We start from the raw sequence: 20,835 nt of genomic DNA, 5'->3' as shown, positions 1-20,835 counted from the left end.
GTGTCAAATGATCGAACCGTTATATTTACGTACAATGCGGAAAAAATATACAAAACAATCTACTCTCTCGCGAGATATTTATTACCAGATTTGAAATGGCAAATTTGATGCAATAACGAAAGATTATAATTAAAAAACAATGTTTAAAAAATGCCGTTTTTTGTCCATGAATGGAAAACGTAAAAAACATAGTGAATCTTATAGATTTCAATCTGCTGAATACGATGGTACTAGTAGTTTTCATTAAAAATGTGGGGAACATTGTCAAGTTCTAAATTAAAGTCCTATTTCTTACTCTGTCTACGACTTATGCGACTTATCGTTACATATCAAGATTAGCCTCGCCACACGATTAGAATATTGAGTGTATGTGTATATATATCTTATATACAGCCATTTAAAGTGGGCCATTTTAAACAGTACGGTCAATTTTTTCGTAAACTAAATGAAATATCGAAAAATGTTTCAGACAAAAATTGTATGGTTTCGAGGGGGCAATAAAATGGTACCATTGGTTTGACCTTGAAGAGTCATTTGAAGGTAACCTCAATTTTTTTAAATGGCACCCCCCACTTTTTGCCATTTAAAAAAATTGAAGTAACCTTACTTTTGTCTGAAACATTTTTCGAAATGGCATTTTTAAAATAACCCACCCTGTATATATATATATATATATATATATATATATATATATACACACTCAATATTATAATCGTGTTGCGAAGCTAATCTTGATATGTAGCGATAAGTGGCATAACGTAGACAGAATAAGGAATAGGACTTTAATTTAGAATTTGACAATGTTCCCCACATTTTTAATGAAAACTACTAGTACCATCATATTCAGCAGGTTGAAATCTATAAGATTCACTATGTTTTTTACGTTTCCATTCATGAGCAAAAAACGGCATTTTTTAACATTGTTCTTTGTAAGTATAAGTGAATATAAAATTTTTTCAAAAATTGAAGGAAAGAGGGGGGAATTCGAAAAATCTAATTATGCAGTTTTAAAGTACATGAAAACCCTAAAATTTTTATTAGAAACTTTTTTTACAGTTCTTACCCCATTTCGACGTTTATTTACTCAAAAATATAAAAGCCGATTTTTCTCAAGAGAGTGTTGTATCAATGTAAACGTAAATGCAGTCTCCTGCTGTATGTTTAATAAAAAGTTTTAACAAGAATATAGTAATGTACAATAAAAAAATTTAAGAAAAGCATTTTTTTTCTTAGATCGTAGTTTCTACTCCTTGTTTTGCATCAAACTTATGATACGTGTTGTACAATTCTTAAAATTAATCGACGCATTGCGTATTGCGTACATAAAGGTCATCTGCGGAGGCAATTGCACGTCTTCGTCTCGCCGTTTTAATATCAACGTCGATATGCGATCCGCACGTATTCGGCGCGTCAGGATAATCACTATCTCCCAAGGCTCGCCACTTAAATCCAACGATCTTTTAATACGATATCGTCGAACAACATTCCAAACCACTACCTTTTACATCAATATAGCTGCTAATATATTCGACGTATTCTGAATATAAATTAATCATAAAATAGCAAACTAGTTATTTTCGCATTTTACATTTATCGCATGCCCTCACATATATAATAAACATATCTACAAATATATCAATAATAATAATCTAAATAGTGTCTCCAAATAATATTAGGTTTAGTACACATTAATTATTATAATTAGTTAGTTACTATATTATACAATATAAAGTTCCAGGATCCGCTCTTCGCTCTTTCACGATATCACTTCATCTACACGAGGCTCGCATAATAGAAAGATTTCCACTTATTACTTGTGCGAGGTCACATTCGACCTTCTGAATGCCGCGAGCGGACGACCTTCATTTTAGGGTTGCGTCCTGACGACACCCGCCTACCCGATGTGATTTCAGGTCGATTTACTTCTCATTGCGATGCTTAGATTCGACTGCTAGAATGGTAAGTGGGTCACGCGTAAAAGTAACTGTTACGGCAGCGACGTTTCGTGTCAGTCGCGATTGACCACAGTGGGTACCACCTTTATGCGTGCGTGTGTTGAGTGTGAACACATATTTTATACTCACGCGTGTTACACGTTGCGTGAGTACATACATGTAAACGGCTCAAGGCGGAAATGTTTATCACAAAGACAATAACGCACAAGAAAACTTCCGCCTTCGGAATTTGTCCCTGATTTTTCCTCTACCTTTTAGTTTGCAAATTAAACGAAAAAATTTGCGAAACGATACCCGATTGTCACTACATCGAAGTTGGCCCGTATTTCGTTCACTATGCAAAACGCAAAAACTTTCACACTAAAATATTGTTTCTTTTCAGAGAGAAATTAATTTTTTAATTGAATTCCATTCGCTCTGATTGAACTCCACTCGCTCGACCGATATTATTGCAGAAAAGAAACAATGCCATTGTACATTATAAAAGTTTTTTTTTTTTTTTTTTTTTTTTTTTTTTTTCCTTTTTTGCCACATATAACGTAACGAGAATTGACTCATGCGATTGCCTGTGCATTCTTGTGCAACTGGTGAAAACAAAGTTTACAAAATCACTCGGATCGAATGCCTGATCGATTGGCCATCGGATCAATGAAATTTCTCAAAGTTCAAACAGCCTTCTTTAAATAGCTTCATTATCACAAATGATAACCTCATTGCGATTCTCTTGCAGTAAACGTCGAATAGTGTATATAAATTAACTTAAAAGTAAAATGCTGAATTAAAAGAATTGAGTATTCTGTTAAATACGAGCATTTTCAAGGAAATATAAATTAACTTAAAAGTAAAATGCTGAATTAAAAGAATTGAGTATTCTGTTAAATACGAGCATTTTCGAAATATTCGCGGGAAGTGCGGCAATGTTTCTCACATAGTATGAAATTATCAAGGAAAGAGTATTTTCTCTCGTCGGTGTAAATCCGTTATGATTGACGAATTCTCGAAATATGCTCTTCCGCTTCTCCGAAAATCCGAGACCTTTCCATAAATTGGACATCATGAATTCTATCGAATCCATGGCACAATACGAAGAAATTGACATATCCGTCGTACCAGTTGTATTATCGTATGTCGAGTTGATGGTAAGGATCGTTCCTTCGATCCCATATAGTTAACAATATCTCGGAAAACCTTAATCTTTTTGCATGCTGATTCAAGGATATCAGCTGATGTGTACAATAGCCCAGAGAAAGAATGTCCTGTATTTTTTCTTAATTTCGCACGATGATATGGTAACAGATTTCATAAAATAACTTGAGGAACTGAAAACTAAACGGATATTTATTATGTAAATATCAGTAGAAAATTCTGAAAATATAAAAATCGATAACTTTTTTTAAAGCTTTTATAAAAATTGACAAAAAAGTTCAATTGTTTATTTAATATATAAATATAAAAGATATAAATTATTAAAATTTATTAACATGGAAACATACAGATTGCATACAGTTTGTATCATTCGATATATAATAGGTTTTTTATTTCGATCAAGCTACTTGAGATCGAAGTCGCTTTTGGTAAACTTTTTTAATAACAATTTTTCCTTTTCAACGATAAACTTGTTTCAATTTCGGCATTATAAATCACATAACAATAAATAATAATGTTCAAAGTTGTTCGCATAATTAGAGCGTTTCCAAACTGTTATACAGTGTAACCGTTACTTTTAAAACCAAACATTTTAATGTGTAGCATTGTGCCATGTCTACATAAGAATACTTAAATATTTTTTTATTAATAACAATAAAAAAATTATGGAACTATTTCTTTTTTATTCATTTTTCTATGTTACTAGATAAAATTATTCTTATGTCATCACATAGATTAAAATTTTTATTTTCAATTTTTCTGTATACATTTTTAAAATCGTCGTATAGTTACTATAAAAAAAGTTCGTTCGATATAAGATATTTACGATTTTGAAATTAAATTATATTCTACAGGGCTTTAATCTTTACTTTTTAATTCATAAATTAATTATAAATTTTATATTTTAAAAAGCTAAAAGTACTTTGTATGTCAAACTCATAAATCTTAAAATGTTTAGATTTATATTAACTTTTGACATATTTGATCTATATAGTTCTTCCTTAACGGCAATAATGTACCGGATAAAATCTATACCTATATATAATATAAACGGGCGCTCTAAGAAACCGAGTGAAAGGCAACAATGTGAAGGCGAATGTTCGCACATAACGCATACATATACGCAATTGAGTATGTGCGCGCACACAACTGTCAATCGCATCAAATATGCGCGAGGAAAAAAAACTATCCGTGTATTCGTACGAATAACAGATATTCTCCGCGTTAATGATAAAATTATGCAAGGAAAGCCAAGAGAGGAAAAAAATCCATAATCTGAAAGAGAAAGAGAGGAAAAAAAAAGTAAGATAATGTAGCGAGATATACGTGTCAAAGTCGTATAAGAAAACTCTCCTTCTTCATTCGATCGGCGATTGTTACACACGTATCATGGCCCGATCGTGCCGAGCATTGCTGTTATACATGAAATGAAATCGCTCATTGCGCACGCATACACATACGAGTGCACATACGTAGCGGCTGCCTGCGATCTGCAATTCAGACGGGTATTGTAAAGAAGGCATAAGCGAAGCTTGCTTCTCCCTGGATACGTCAGCCTCGACAAGGACGTCCGCTAAATGGCGAATTATACCAGAGTAATCGCTTTATGTTTCTGGCACCCGAAGCTCCGAAACGAATTTCGTTTCACGTAGGGAAATAAAAAAAAAAAAAAGGAAAAATATGTTCTTTTAGTAGTGCGGGACAATATTGGACAGACTATTAATAAACATATAATTTTTCCTCGAATTTTCACTAAAGAGAGTTAAAACAGACTATCGTCTGAAAAGATGGGATAACTTTGCAAGATTGTATCGTATTTTACTTGAAAGTCATAGATATATTTTGTCTGGAAAAATAGTGCTTTATGCTACTGTGCGTAACTTTCAATGATGTCAAAGATCTTGCTCTCCGAGAACTCTCACGCGAATCTGCTAACGAAATATTCCCGCAGAATAATTATTCAGACAACGAATGTGAGCCCTAAGGCATTACCTGTGCGCAAAGGTCGATGTTGATGCATCGCTCTTTAGAATTTCCAACAGTGGAAGACTATCAAAGGTCAGAGTGAAGTAAAAGACAAATAAACAATCTTCGTAGTGTAAATGAAAGAGGAGTTAAAGGAAACAATAACTTTTTATTGATTATCCGGAAAATAAATGAGCAAGAAAAGATTTGCAAGAAATTTTTAAATTCCACTTACATGTATATTTTGTTCTCAAATGTTTTTGGAATTCAAGAATTTTTCTGACATTTAGTGACAGATCAAAGTCACACATATTATTCTCTACCGATATAAGGATTAATTATGATATTGTAATTCACGATAAATCACGTAGGTAATATCATAAGTTAAAAAAAATCCATTTCAAATTAAACAAAGAAATATTTCGAAATGAAGTTGGACATCCTATACTTTATTTAGCTTATGTTCTCTGAGATCGATTAAATTAATTGTTTTAATTTTACTAAAATTAACGATAGAAGTTATCTTATCGAATTTGACATCATACGATCCGTTGCAACATATATGCATGAATAAACACCGTCTCTGAGACGATCTGAGAGCAAGAGAAACTGATGAAGGACGAAGGGAACAGGTCAATTACCTTCAGATCCACGAGAGAGATTTCGTATCGACGATCAACCGTTGCTGTCGTTAAGAAATACCCTAGTGGCATATGGTTGTTACGCTCTTCTTAAATATCGTTAAACACGAAGGTCGTTTTTTTAGTGAACATAAATAATACGTGTTAATGTGCAACGATAGCGATGATTATAAGTTTGTACTGAATAGATAAAAAAGTTGATTTCACCAACTTTGGGTCAATTAGTTAAGGCTCTTACAATTAGTTAAATTTGAATCAAGACCTAATTGCACGATTTAAGCAAGCATTAAGCAAGTCAATTAGTGATGATTTGATATTTTAAATGATTAATCAAAAAACAATATATGTAATTACTGTGTTTAAAGTACATATTTTTTAATTTTCATTCGTCTGATTTCTAATCTGATTAAGATTCGAAGGATACTTCTGTTAACGCACTTGTATACGTTACAATAAAATTGAACGAATCCAAATTAAGCGTACTTGATATGAAATAACGCAACTGCATTTTTTTAATTTTTTCAAATAACAAAAATACGCTCGATATTCAACGAGTTTTTGGTTTGAGAGATCGAACGGCGGCGGCGAGAGAAAATGGTGTATAACCTTGCTCGAACGACCTCGATCGCCTTCACCGAGGAACCTTCGGTGTGTGTGTGTGTGTATGTGCGTGTGTGTGTGTGTGTGTGTGTAAAGCCATGGCGAATACACACATATATACGGTCTCGCGACTGCTTGACCGGCTGGGAGATCGGACTCTCCCAACGCCACGCCGCTGTCGCGAGATCTCTCTCGCGTGTATAATGCGAGATGCGCCAGTGTGATGGTGTGAGAGAGATACCGTGATGACCAACTAAAATTTAATATGCATAATATATATACAGGGTGTCCGATAATTACCGCCTCACCTCTCTAGGGCAGATAGAGCAGGTCAAACTGAACATAAAAGTCCTCTATCATTTTGCGATTTGCACAATAATTATTAAACTATTAATTAAAATATATATATATATATATATATATATATATATATATATATGATATCGTTCGCTGAGCGTTTTTAATTAATAGTTTAATAATTATTGCGCAAATCGCAAAATGGTACAAGATTTTTATGTTCAGTTTGACCTGCTCTATCTGCCCTAGAGAGGTGAGGCGGTAATTACCGAACACCCTGTGTATATATATATATATATGTACACACACATACAAGCTGTTTCAAAAGACATTAAAAAAATTTAAGGGGAGATTTCTTAAGTTCAAGATAAGAAAAAAATATTTGTATAAACATGGGTCCGTTTCTGAAATACGGCCCTAGAAAAGTGTAGTTGAAAAAATATTTTTTTGCGAGTAAAATAATAATCGTTATTATATTAAATTTGAAATTTTAAGAATGTATAGTATTAGTAAAAGATCATAATCTGAAGTAGTCTTGAGTGATATTATCGCTGTTAATATTTTACCTATGTTGTTAGATAGTTAGAAACACAATTTTTATTTTTAGTTTTATCTTTGGAAAATGCGCCACGGCATTAAGGAATCAATCTTGTGCTAACAATAAGATTAAATAGTTGCTCAAATGTATCTTTCAAAGAAATTGCAGAGAGATTTATTTAAAAAAAAAAACTTGGAAAAAACGGTATTTTTTAATTTTTTCTTCAACACCCTGTATTTTTTAAATTAAGCATTTTCGTATATACATTTATTTAAAAGAAATGTTTTTCTTGTTTTGATCAAGAGAATCTCGTCTTAAATTTTTTTTAAACATACTTTTGACACATCTTGTACATAGAAAATAATACAGAATAAAGTATATGTAACATATGTGTACACCCACAGAAAAGATTTCCCGATTTAATGCTATTGTTCAATCTATTATAAACAAAATAATAAGACAATAAATCTTATTTAATTCGAGAGAGAAATAATTGGTTTAATTTTAAAATTATTTTAAATATAATAAAATTGTTTTATTTTATACTACATACATGAGATTGTGACGGTGACTAAACACATCAAGAATACTTTTTGTCTCGTAATCAGAAATCCTTTCGATGATTGTACATACAAAAAGCAAAATAAACTCTTTATAGAATTGCATAATGCCGTGGAATATCTAAAATATTGACAAATAATTACATAACTATTAGCCTCTGTTGATAAATTAAGAGAAAAAGAATATTGATATCGATGATGGATCGCATATCGTTTTCTCTCACTTTTACTTTTTTTCATCGAAAAAAAATTGTGTCGGGTTTTTTCCTTTATTCTAAACCCTTAAGACGGATATGCATGTCAATTCATTAAAATACAAGCATATATCGATGATGATTAACTCTCATCTCTCGTATTTGTGATCATCAGTAAGTGAAAAAAATCAATGTCGCAGAATATATCGTGTACTATATATATATATATATATATATATATATATATATATATATATATATAATGTCAATAGGCACTAAATAGATTCAGAGAAATACGATTGTTTACGAAATTAATAGTTTTAACAAATATTATAAAAGAAGATGAATAGGTACTTTCCTTCTACAAACGATGAAATTTTTTTTCAAAGAAAAAGTTTTATTTGCGCGAATGGTGAACGTTTTATATCTCTGTAATCTGTCATAATCTTTACGCGTAGACGACCGATAAAGTGGCGCTTAATGTTGCAATCTTCGTACGACTTTGATGATTCATACGATAAAATCGACAGCCAGAAGAAAAATTACTTATACTCACCCCTTCATTTTGTAGGAACTGTATTTTAGGTTTCTCGATGATCTTATGCTGAAACAGAAAAAAGTCAAAATTAATTCTCTTTCTCATAAATGTGCAGATTGTGAATACATACAAATATGTGTTTTAAGATTCAGTTTATTCTTAGAATTATATATACACTGCATTCGCAATATTATGATTTTTTTACTTTTTCTCTCTAACCTTGTTTTCTTGAGTTGCATTAATTAAGGGGTTATTTAGGGATTAAGAAGCTGAGCTCAACAATCAAAACTATATTACCTTAAAATCTCATAAATAGTTCCTGATTCTACCGCAAAGAATGATTTGATATTTTTATTTTTAAGTGGCGGGGTCGATATCGATTCAGCCTTCCCACAAAAAGTATTAAATTCCTGCCGTGTGTAATAAGCTCAATTTTTTTATTTTAATTAGTAAGATATGAAAGCTCATAAATAGCTCATCGTATATATATATATATATATATTTTATTATTTTACACTATTGATTTTTTTATTTTTGCAAGGTAGCGAGACCAGTTCGACAGGGGTGCAAAAAATTCCAGCCGCAGACGCTCATCACTAAAAGTTACAACAATAGTTAATTATTCAAATGAGAGATCGATTAGCGTAATTACTCGGTGTCGATTGCTCGTTTAACTTGATCTCGCGCAAGCAATGAGTCGCCGACAATTAACAAAGCAAACGCGTGCGATTAAGCCCGCATAAAGTTGAGTGTAAAAACGTGCGATTTTGTGCGTGCGCGTGAAACATATACAATATACACGCCTCTATTTTTTGACAATAACCTGTTGCAAAAAGAGAAAGTAAGAGTACCGATAAAAAAAAACATCATCTTGTTATCAAAACATGACGAAAAGATGTGTCGAAATATTTCTCCTACTTTCCATCTTAATTTTTAATTTAGTATTTCTTTTGATCTCTCGTTTGACATTATTTAATCTAATTTAATTTTAAAACAGTATGCTTTCATGATACCTAATTCCTCATGGCCGAGGAACTTGGATTCACGACGGTTACACTTTGATGGCCCACGGAAAAAGCGGCGGCGTTAGACAACGGCCGAGAAATCCATTACGGTCGCGGCGAAGGTTTTACAAGCGACTCTCTGTCACGCTCGCATGACAAACACGAGTATTGTTGTATATCCCGTGTGTGCTTGTAGATTGGTATTCACGGCGTAATACGGCGAATAATTATATTTCCACGGCGTGTTACATAAACGCAACGGAATAATCGAGCATCACCCTGCTCAGTCGCTTTCACTCAATAAAGGGATCCATTAGAGTTTTAATTATTCTAATAATCTCGCCTGCCTTTGATCGCATTTCGTTATTCGAAAGCGCGTTTCGCCAATCGCCGAATTTTATGCGTTTATTCACGCATCGATTTTTATACACACAACGGTTTTTAAAAAAATATCATTAAATTAATTTTCCTTTAATTTAGAATATTCGGAGAAACATTCTTAGGATAAAAGGCAGTTCAACGCAGGGGTTTAACGGACCCTTCTGCGACGCTCGAAAATTAACGATAGTCATCGACTGCACGCACGCGTGCGCATCCACATGGTGTTAAGAGGACAAAGTGTTTCCCTTCTGAAAGAGGGTGTCTTTCTCTCCCGCGGCGAAGTAAGTGAAATTTCGACGTCGCCATCGCTATTGTCGATGCGGGTCGTTGGCCTCAACGGTCGGAAATATGGGAAGGAGAAAAGGCGAAAGGACAAATGAAGGAGCTTACTACTATTCACTGATTAAACTCGTTTATGTGAGAACATCTATAAAAATGTAATAAATGATCGCAGGAAGAGGAAATAAAAAATTTCAAACAACGAGTATATGATTTTATTAGAAAAGTAAAAATATATAGAATGTATTTTATTGCACACTCTTTGTAAAATTTAAACTTCTATAAAATGTCCAGATTTTTCATAAAAAAGACTTTACAAAAGACTTGCGACATTATATAGAATTTGCATTTATATATCTTTATAACGCGCATAAAGTCAAAATGTATAAAACAAGAAATAAATAAAATATCAAGAATATAAAACAAAATGTTTAGATTTGTTGATCAAGAACATAATAATAACTGAATCGCACGCACTCTTTTCTACATTTCATTATAATTTGATGAAAACGAAAATGAGACGTTTCATGTTCTATACAAACGACCTCGAAAAGGTTCTTGCAAGCCACTCTCAAACAAGAGAACCTCCTCGGCGACAGGTCAATAACTCTTCGTCCTGGGTGCAACCCCTCTGACTTCTCCGCGTCTCTTACGCATCGCATTCTCACCCCCGACGGCGGCGGCGACGACGACGACCCTTTATCCCCTTTCTACTAGAATTGGATCTCCGATCTGAGTCCATTGCGTTAACAACAGCTCACCATGCATCTTAGTCCACGAGTTTTTCGCAGATTAATTATTTCTTCCTCTTGTGTCATATTCATCTGCTGGAGCGATCGATTTGTTAACTGTTAGCAAATAGAGTGTTCAAATTTCCACCTTAATGAAATTGCACGTGCGTTTTTTTCTAGACTTGATGAGTTGCCGTTGCGTTATCAATTGCTTTATCGCCGCTTAATTAATACGCATCTACAGAGACGCTGATTACTCTCTAATAACGAGTTAATCACGAGCTATCAGTAACATAACGTTAATGACTTGTTTATGAGAAAACGACGACAGTGTGATATTCCAGCACGTGTTGTTCTCCCGCAATATCAAGAAAAAAACTTGACGTCTAGTCAAAGTATTTAAAAATATGTACATACTTGGTCTTGCACGATCAGAAAAAGTTGAAAAGGCAAGAAGAAATCTATGTTGTGCGTGTACAGTTGCGTAAACATATACCTTTTACATCGATATTTTGCCACAAAACGTTTATTCGCAGATATTCCGAAGATGTCTGCGGGAAATATTTTCTCAAGTTGAGAACAGTGAGAAAAGAGCTTACCCAAAGTAACGTTAGGAAAGAGCACCTATATTACATAAAAATTGCTTTATGGCAACTTAAAATCTTTACTTTTTTTATGAGTAATAAATATATAAATGCGTGCATTAAAATTCTCTAGAAATATATAATACAATAGAGAAAAAGAGGAAAGTATTATATACATATTTCAATATAAATAAATATCAACAAGAGAAAAAAAATCAATCGAGTTTTATCTCTCTCAAAGCGAATTTTATTTTCTCAGATAAATGATAAAGTCGTATTTAATTATAGAACTACATTCACAACAATCGCTATAAGAAATCTCAGCTGCATACATCAAAACAAATATGTTTTAATTATGTTTTAATTAAACATAATAACTTAATATTTTTAGTCATTCCCTCACTTTTTTTCGCTTCCTTCAATGAGTAAAGGCGAAAGCGTGCACTTCACTTTGATTTCTGATTCAATTTTTTGCGATTCTACGCGAGTGCGAGCCGCGAGCGTTTGGCAATCATTCCGCAATCGTGATGTGAGAAAATAGGAACTATAGGAATATTTTTGGTTCGTTAACCCTGAATGCACGTAATAAATTGTTGTTGCTGTGCTATCAGCAACGCCGATACACGCGGCGGCTCTAATTCATACGGCAATCTATGTAATAACACGCGGTAAGAAACCACCTAATTAAGTAATTAAACACACAACTATGTGCTACGCGGTATCTATCCTCTTATGGCCGCGTTTAAACCATAAAACTGCTTTTATTAACCAGTTGAACTCTGTATTTTTTATCCTCAGAAAATGAGATGCATCTAGTACGTATATTACGAGCTATCACGGAATACAAAACGTCAATCGCATAATAAATTCAAGATATATTGCAATTATTAGGCAACTGATTCTACCAAAGATCCGCAAACCAATACTAATGAAAATATATATTAGTTTACAAAAGACTTTAAAGAATCATATACTGATATGTGTGTAGTTTATGATAAAAAAAGAGGGATTATATTTTATGCTTACGCACATAAATACAACTAGCAAAAATGTGGAATCACCGATGGCTGTCCACTTTTGTCTATAACCAGATGTTGTCGTGAGACTCGGTATTCACCGACGTGGAAAAGGAAGTGCTTTACCAAAAATCTCTCGCGTTCGCCGGCTCTCAATTAATTGCTTTGCGCAGGCATAATCGCCATGCGACGAGAGGCATGGTTGCCAGTTCGCAACAGGTAGACAGTAGCAAGCAGCACATGGTACGCTTATTTGCGACGAGAAATTCGCCAACACCGCCAACTGGTTCACTTTCTCTCAGGCGGCGAACTCCAGCCTGCTGTTCATTCTGCCTCCCTCGTACGTATATACACGCATACATATGCACACGGCGCACAATTGGTGCACGCGGACACATGTGCACGTATAATACATATGTGTACCGATCAATTTTGAAACCGATTTTATAAAATTGGATCGTAGCTAATCTAGAATCGTGGATACTCCAGCTTGACCTTAACTCTTTGACAGGAGACCAATAAAATTTTATATAAATAATTTTTTTCTATATATTTTATCAAGCTTTGAAAATATCTGTTGTCGAGGATTCCATTATTAAACATTATTAAAATTAAGAAAATCGAAAATGTCAATTTTCTCTCTAGTTCTCTTATCAGTTCCTCTTATCAGAGGGTGGTCCCTCTACATATATCTGCAAGTGCGTCTTTCCGCAGCTATATGAGATCTACAGTTTTTAACGCCGATTTCTAACGGCCTAGATTAGGGGATCTTATGGCAAGATATTCTCGGTGGGCTGTCACTGTCTTCCGAAAAGTGGCGATCGAATAAATTCGAATGAGTTCGATGTTTCTTATTGAATTTGAATCAGGGATCTTCGATACAGAGAGCAGACACATAATTCACTACAGAATCGCACGCTAATTTTAAGGTACAAACTTTACATATAAGGAATTCGTTACGAGGTCGATTAGATTTACAATTAATAATCGATCTTCACACGTAACATTACATTGCGCAACTAATTATGCATTTTGATCTTGCTAGAATTAAGAAGCGTTCGTTAATCCTTCGATTCTGCCGCGATCGATTATCTATCAACCTGCGAATAAACTCATATTAATAAGCATTATACGCGAAATTTATGCACGAAATTTGTGCACGAACGATGGATAGGTAAACTAGGTTCTAAAGGTCCGGGCAACGAGACAGCGAGCGTCGTAATCAGAGCGATTAGATGTACCTACGATAAGCGCGTAAAGTACTGCTTATTCGTTTGTCTGTTTAAACGCGCGCGTTATTTCTAAGGTCTCTCGGTTGTCTGTCGTCACTTTCAAATGTATGCCTTTCAAAATGCATTCGTACACGCTACTACTTTCTCGTAGCTTCCATTCCCGATCTTTGCATCATCGATATCTGCCGTTATTTTCCCGGCGGTCAGAGACCGCAAGAAAAATTACTCCTATTTCAAAGAGACCCGAGAAAACTTATTTTATGATCGCACAAAGATAAACTTTACGTTGAACGTTTTTGAAAGACCGTATAAAATTCAATAAAATATAATTGTGAGAATAAAAAAAAAAAATCAAAAGAATACTGAGATTTATTATAAAAATTATATTACTTAAATTTTATTATTTTATTCGAAAATAAAAAGTTATAATTTTTAAAAAATTAAAAAAGTGTAACAAAGATATTGCACGAGTAAAAATACCGGAAGCCTCAATACCATGCTCAGTTACGTAAACGATACGAAGCAAAAAGATAGGTACGTTGAAGACTATCGGTTATAATTACGGGGTGCTTGAGGAACATCTTGCGTCAGCGCTACCTCCAATAAATCACGCGTTACGTCAAGAATTAATATTTCCACGACAGCGTAGCGCGATCGAAACATCATCGGCAGCTCGAACTTGTACAATAAAGCCGCGATAGTCTTCGAACCTAAGATGATTACGCGTGTCTATAAATGTCAAACAAGTTTTACGTACCGTCTTTAGGAAAAGAAGAAATTGAATTCCCTGTTCGGTCAATCAATTGCCGCGATCGAATGAACCGCGCGAGTTTGCGAAAGGACTAAACTCTTCTCGAGCAGCGAAATCCATTTTAATTAATTCGCTTCGCATAAAAAGCAGAATATCCTGAGAGAAACAAGTAAGTAAAAGATTCCATGTATACCATCACATTGGAGAGCTGCAGAAAAACCGGAGCTGGTATTTAAAGCGTATTATTAACGCTTTATTTAGAAAAAAACTTCACAAAATCAGCATTTTCTCTCTATAAACTTTTTTTATTTTTATTTTCTTTTTTATTAGCAAACTTTAATTTTATCATCTCGCTGTTGTACAGTGTACAACAAAGTCTCTCATTTGCCTCTCAATATAAGAGAACAATAGAGTTAAGATTCGTTGGATGGGAAAGACAAGGGTGAAAAAGAAAAGAATGGCATTGATCCTCCAAACTGGAGATGACACAAGCTAACGAAGTTTGTCTTGTATTCTTTTCTTCGTAATCTCCGATCAATTATCATATTAATATCAAAACCCCCATTAAGTTAGCCTCTCCCCACCAACGTAAAATTAATTAAAACTAGTACTAAAAATAGGCTAATTAGGTGCTAAAGTCCGGAATTAGGTGCTCAAACCGTTTGGCAGAAAATTAAATTTATATTGGGTGGGACTGACTTAACGTTAAGTTGGCCCCCTCCCCCCCATTAAAAAAAATATAAAATAATTAAAAATAAAAACAAATACATAATAATTAGGTACTAATTAGGTGCTCTCAGAAACCGTTAAGATATATTTAAAAAAATTTTTTTTAAACTACTTTACACTTGTAAGTAAGTCAGTTGACGCGCCCATGATTTAAGTTCAAAATTCTGCCAAACAGAACGAGCACCTAATTCGGCGTTTATATATCCTGAAACAATATTAATTAACAAATATTTTGACACCAATAACTATCGAACACCTAATTTTTTAATAGTACTTTACTCTTGTAAGGTACCTTTAGAAAATTAGGTTCTCGATTGTTAATGGTACAAAAATACTCGTTAATTGATATTATTTTAAGATATGTAAACGCCGAATTAGGTGCTCGTTCTGTTTGGTAGAATTTCGGACTTAAACGTCGCTCACGTGTATAGCCTTACAAGAGTAAAGTCCAATTTAAAAATTAGATGCTCGATCTAAGTATCGTGTAAAATGGCACGTGCGCTTACATTGTATTTTTTACTGGTAATAATTGTCGCAAAGCTGTAAATCGTCGCGGAGCGTGCGCGAGATTGAAGATAAAATAAATTTACCGCCTTTGTACAACACGATACGATAAATAAATCGCGCAATTGCGTAATTTGCGAGGACTTTATGCGATCGTTTCCCGAGGAATATTTCCGAGTAGATAGAACGAGAGAGAAAGAAAGGGAAGGGAAAAGAAGGAAAGAGAAGAAAGTATGCAATGCGACGTAATTCGCTACAGTTAATAACGGCGATCCTGTCGTATAGTTTTTACCGTCGGTGGACAGGCAGATTTAAATTGCCAGACGGCGCGGCCACGACAATCGAATTACCAACAAGAGCAAACTCAGTTAGCTCGGGATACAATAGACTGCCTGTCCTGTCAGGACAACGTCCTTTTTTATTTTTCTCTTTTCTCGGTTGGCGAAAAAGTGTCTTGTGGAGTAGAGAGTAGGTGGAAAACAAAAGCTTGTGGATGATAAGAGAAAATGTGTGGGACTGAGGAAAACGAAGGGAGCAAATACGGTAAGACCGGACAATCGGGAATCATTATTTGTGCGTTTACCTTCTTAAGGGCAGATGGACAAGTAAAAAGAGGGAAGGAAAAACTGAGTACCAGATACGAGTACAATGAGAAGGCCCGAAAGATATCTGTCGCTTTTTCCAGTCAAGGATGTCGAATCGACGAGAAGCTCTTGTCGCCTCCGTAAGCCAGTAAGACGTAAGGATTCTTTTCGTTAAGGATTATATCAACTTGTTCCCAAGTTTGGTCGTGTCGATGTCACATCGATGACTACCTGTGTATCTGTGTACTCGCGTTTGTACCACGCCGAATTTCACTTGCTCTATAGAGGCGTGTTTATGCCGCGTTGAACCGGACGATTCACACCAAAGTTTCATTTTCATGTGATGAAATATGTTCTTATGAAAATTTAAAATATACATATAAATAAATAAATATATATATATATATATATGTGTATATACTATATACATATATATATATATATATATATATATATATATATTGTATACATACAAAGTTTTTACATTAAATCTTTTAAAGTGTTACATAAGATGTTTTCTCAAAAACTTGACGTCGTTAGAAAAAAAAAAAAAATGATTCGAACAAAATTGATAGAATTTGGAAGGGGGAAAGTTGATGATCTTGAATTTTAAATAAGATTTACTTTTCAAGGTCATGTAAAGGTCATTTTAATTTTTTTTTAAATAAAATTCCAATTTTTTACATATAGATTCTCGCAATATCCGGCATAAAAAGTTACAGATATGGGATGACCAAAAATTTACGAGTATTTTACATTTTAATTTGAAATAATTGTACAACTGTGAAATATCTCATGAGAAAAATCAATTGATATAAAATATAATAATTTTTATGAAAAAATATGAATTTACAACAAGCAGCTACATATGTATTTTGTGTCTTTTTCTCGTTACTCATAAATAATATTATGTGCATATATGTATGTATAGCAGAAAAATAAATTTTTTTCATATAAATGTATGTAATATTATTTTTGTATATATACAATATGTATACAATAGTATAATATAATATTATATTATATTATACTTAGATTTCTGTATAAGTCAAGACAGCTTCGTCACGAACTGCGGTGATAAAACGAAATATTAATAATCGTGCAACAGCATTGTTGGCCAAAAGTATTTTAATTTGGAAGTTCTGGGATTAAATATTCTGCGCACAAGCTTTCGGCGTACGTAACCGCAGGATTTTCCAACTACCACGGGAAACCGGGAAACGAAAGCGCGCATCCACGATAATCGCTCATTCTCGAACGTTTATTTCGAGAGAGAAAACGCTTAAATGCGGTGAACGAGTAATGACGCGTGGAATATAAAATGATAATATCATTAAACTCTATATGCGATATATCATCGCTTGTAGAACGCGAGTACACAGGAATATCGTCCCGAATGAAGCTGCGGCTTCTTCTCATTTCTTTATCGCCATTTATCATATCTTGAACATACACAACAGTTATCCCGACCGTGTGGCTGCAATATATTTTTTTTTCGCAAATCACAATATTTTGTCTATCTTGAACGACATGGCGGCTTAATTAATTCATCGGAAATTCACACAAAACTAGTTTCGTTCCTTTTATTTTCTATGCAAGTGCAAAATGTCCCACGTTTACCTCCGATTTTACTTAACTTTCTAGACGGTCAAGAAACAACTCATTCCATAGATCTACTTTTTGTGAAGTATAGTCACATAAAGAATTCGTACATTAATGTATTAAGATTAAAAACACATCATGCTAATGCGCGTAACTAAAATTTTTGTAGCATGATACTAATTTAATAATAAAATTTAAATTTAATAAAGAAATTGTGAGACGACGACAAACACAGACAATGACGGCCGGGCGGAGAGGACACCATCAATTATCGATTCGTAGAAACTCGACGACTTCGGAGACTTCGTAGTTTCTAGAGGGCAGTGACAGAGCGAGACTATGGAGTAACTCTTGACAGACACCGGACACATTGTCAAGTGTCATGAGCACTTGGAATGGGAACTCGGCGAGCGCGATTACGGGCCGGAAGTTATGTCGATATTGACAGAAAGCTACGGTAACATAGAGTGGCAGCTTCAATGCGGAAAGAAGCTCTTCTTTTCTCGCATACGAGTCATTGCTATTCATATCACGATTCATACATGTAAATCATGTTTACACGCTGCCGACGGAAGGACGACGTATGGTGGGGACGAAAACGGGAAAATAAACGGCGCCGGATATGTATGCACACTACTATCCTTCTCGTTGTCGGGTGTAACCGTACGCGGTTAAGTGTGAATGAGAACAGTATCTTCTTACAAAGTTAATCACACCACGGAGGTAAAAATTAGAGGTCGCTCGACGCCAACTAAGCTTGAGAACAAACGAATAGCATAAATTATGAGAGCCACATTTCTTTATGGAACAACGACAGCGCTAAAAAAACAATACAGGCTCATATATGAATAAGAATTCGAGAAAATAAGAATGCCCATATATATATATATATATATATATATATATATATATATATATAGAGAGAGAGAGAGAGAGAGAGAATCTGAGAGCGCAGATAATTGTTTTATAGAATATAAGTATAACATATATTAAGTATAATATTGTAATATAATAAATATAGAAAGAAAGACAGGGGGTAAACGCGAAGCAGAATCGTGTTTTGTACCTATATTTTCTTCTCCAAAAATTTAAAAATACATTATATTTATATGAAGACATATATAATATATGAGATAATATTATAATAAATAACTATAATTAATTAAATAAAATAACATACGAATATATATATATATATATATATATATATATATATATAATAATAGCTAAGTTGTGTAATATGAATAATTAATAAAAGTAATATTGTTAATAAAAGTATTCTTTTAAAATTTCTTTTGCTTTCATTATAAAATATGTGTTTTCTTATCACATCGGACAAAAGTTAATTTTTTTGTTCTATCCGTTATAGCTCTCTTGAAAGTATATTATGCTCATTATGTCGAACATGATTTATTACATTGAAATCGAATCCACATGCATAGCGTACAATGGATACACTTCGTTTCCATACATTGAATTCGATCGTTCAAAACACGATTTATACAACTGATTCTCAATATATCGTGTCGATCGATGACGCGAATTTGTATCGAAACCGAGTGGTTCACGCCAAAAACTTGTAGGCGGATAGAAATGTCACCATGCAATCGACACCTTATAATTCGTCACGCCGCAGCAGTGTTTCACAACCGCGTGTGCGATGAAAATACGTAACACGTCTAACAATAAGAGAGAAAGGAGCTGTAAATCAGAGAGAGAGAGAGAGAGAGAGAGAGAGAGAGAGAGAACAAAAGGATGCAATTCGTTGGACGAACTAGAAATGAAAAACAACCGAAATTAGTTAAATTTGCTTATCATTTAAAAGTTTGATCAATTTAATCTTAATTATAAAATTCTACCATAGCCTGTCTGCGAAATTATGGATAATTTTAAAACATTCGCAAAAACAGATGCTCGGCGTGATTTAACGATGAACGTAAGCTTGTCGGAACCTTCGTATAATCTTATACACGATAGATTGCCTTGCGCTTGAATCAACTGATCGAACGCACCTGTCAGGGGTTTGACGTTCCTTCTTACAGCTGATCTATTTGTCTATTAGTTTCCACGCGTATGTAAAAGTTTTGTATTCGTTTTTTTTTAGCGAAAAGTATGCGTTGCGCGAAACAAAATTCTACATCTTGTCGAGTTAGACCAAACGCACAATGCGTACAGAAAAAATATTAAGAATAAAAATGAAATATTAATATTAGGGGAAAAAAGAGATCTTTTATTGTGTGTTGAATTTTAATAATGACTGACGTCACTCGCAACATTCAAGATTTCCGCGTCATTAACCTTACCTCTCTTATGTACACCGAAAATACAGATAGAATCACGTGGTCGCACGTATCGCTGTACCTGTCATCGTCGCTCCAATATCACAAATTCATTAATTTTACGATCCCCCGTCTAAATTGCGCATTCTGCGAAGCACGCAATGCCGCGGGCTTAAATATGCCATGCCATCATTTCACGCTGTCAGAAAAACCAGAAGAATCGGGGTCAGGAGGTTAGGCTTGGATAATTTCGACGAAATTGTACAAATGCGGCCGTGTCTCTGTCCGCGTTCGTCCTATTTTAGTACTAAAAAACCAATATCATGGAACATTTGTTACGAATATAGTTGCAAACTGTATTTGCATTAATATTTTTTATTATGAGCCAACAGAATCGAGTCTTTGAATTAAATCAATTTCATTCATATATATTTCTAAATAATCTAGATAATACAATTTAACAAAGATCTAACAAGTAACTTATTATTTTGTAGCCCTTTTTATGTGTGATAGTACTCTATTATTATTTTTTTTTTTTTTATTATCAACTTTTCTTTACAAATATATGTTGCAAGAAGCGAATACTCATTTCAAGCGATATAGCCTCATAAGCTAAGTGTGATTCCATCCACTAAATATATTACAATCAATCGTGGATGAATTCGATGATTGTACTAAGAATAAAAAATTAATTAGATGACGGTCGCCCAAGTTAACGATTATTT

General features: G+C 33.9%; 1 protein-coding gene across 1 annotated transcript in view; it reads right to left on the bottom strand.

Moving 5' to 3' along the window:
• The window catches only part of Su(tpl) (Suppressor of Triplolethal), a 76,414-nt gene that overhangs the window by 42,318 nt on the left and 13,261 nt on the right, over positions 1 to 20,835 (bottom strand). The window contains exon 2 of the mRNA XM_072890893.1: positions 8,453 to 8,500. Within this exon, the coding sequence (XP_072746994.1) occupies positions 8,453 to 8,500 (48 nt within the window). The remainder of the gene's footprint in view (positions 1 to 8,452; positions 8,501 to 20,835) is intronic.

Source organism: Anoplolepis gracilipes, chromosome 4, assembly GCF_047496725.1.
Source record: "Anoplolepis gracilipes chromosome 4, ASM4749672v1, whole genome shotgun sequence".
Lineage (NCBI taxonomy): Eukaryota > Metazoa > Arthropoda > Insecta > Hymenoptera > Formicidae > Anoplolepis > Anoplolepis gracilipes.
Note: the sequence above shows the minus strand (reverse complement) of the source record. Positions and strands in the feature narration are given on the sequence as shown.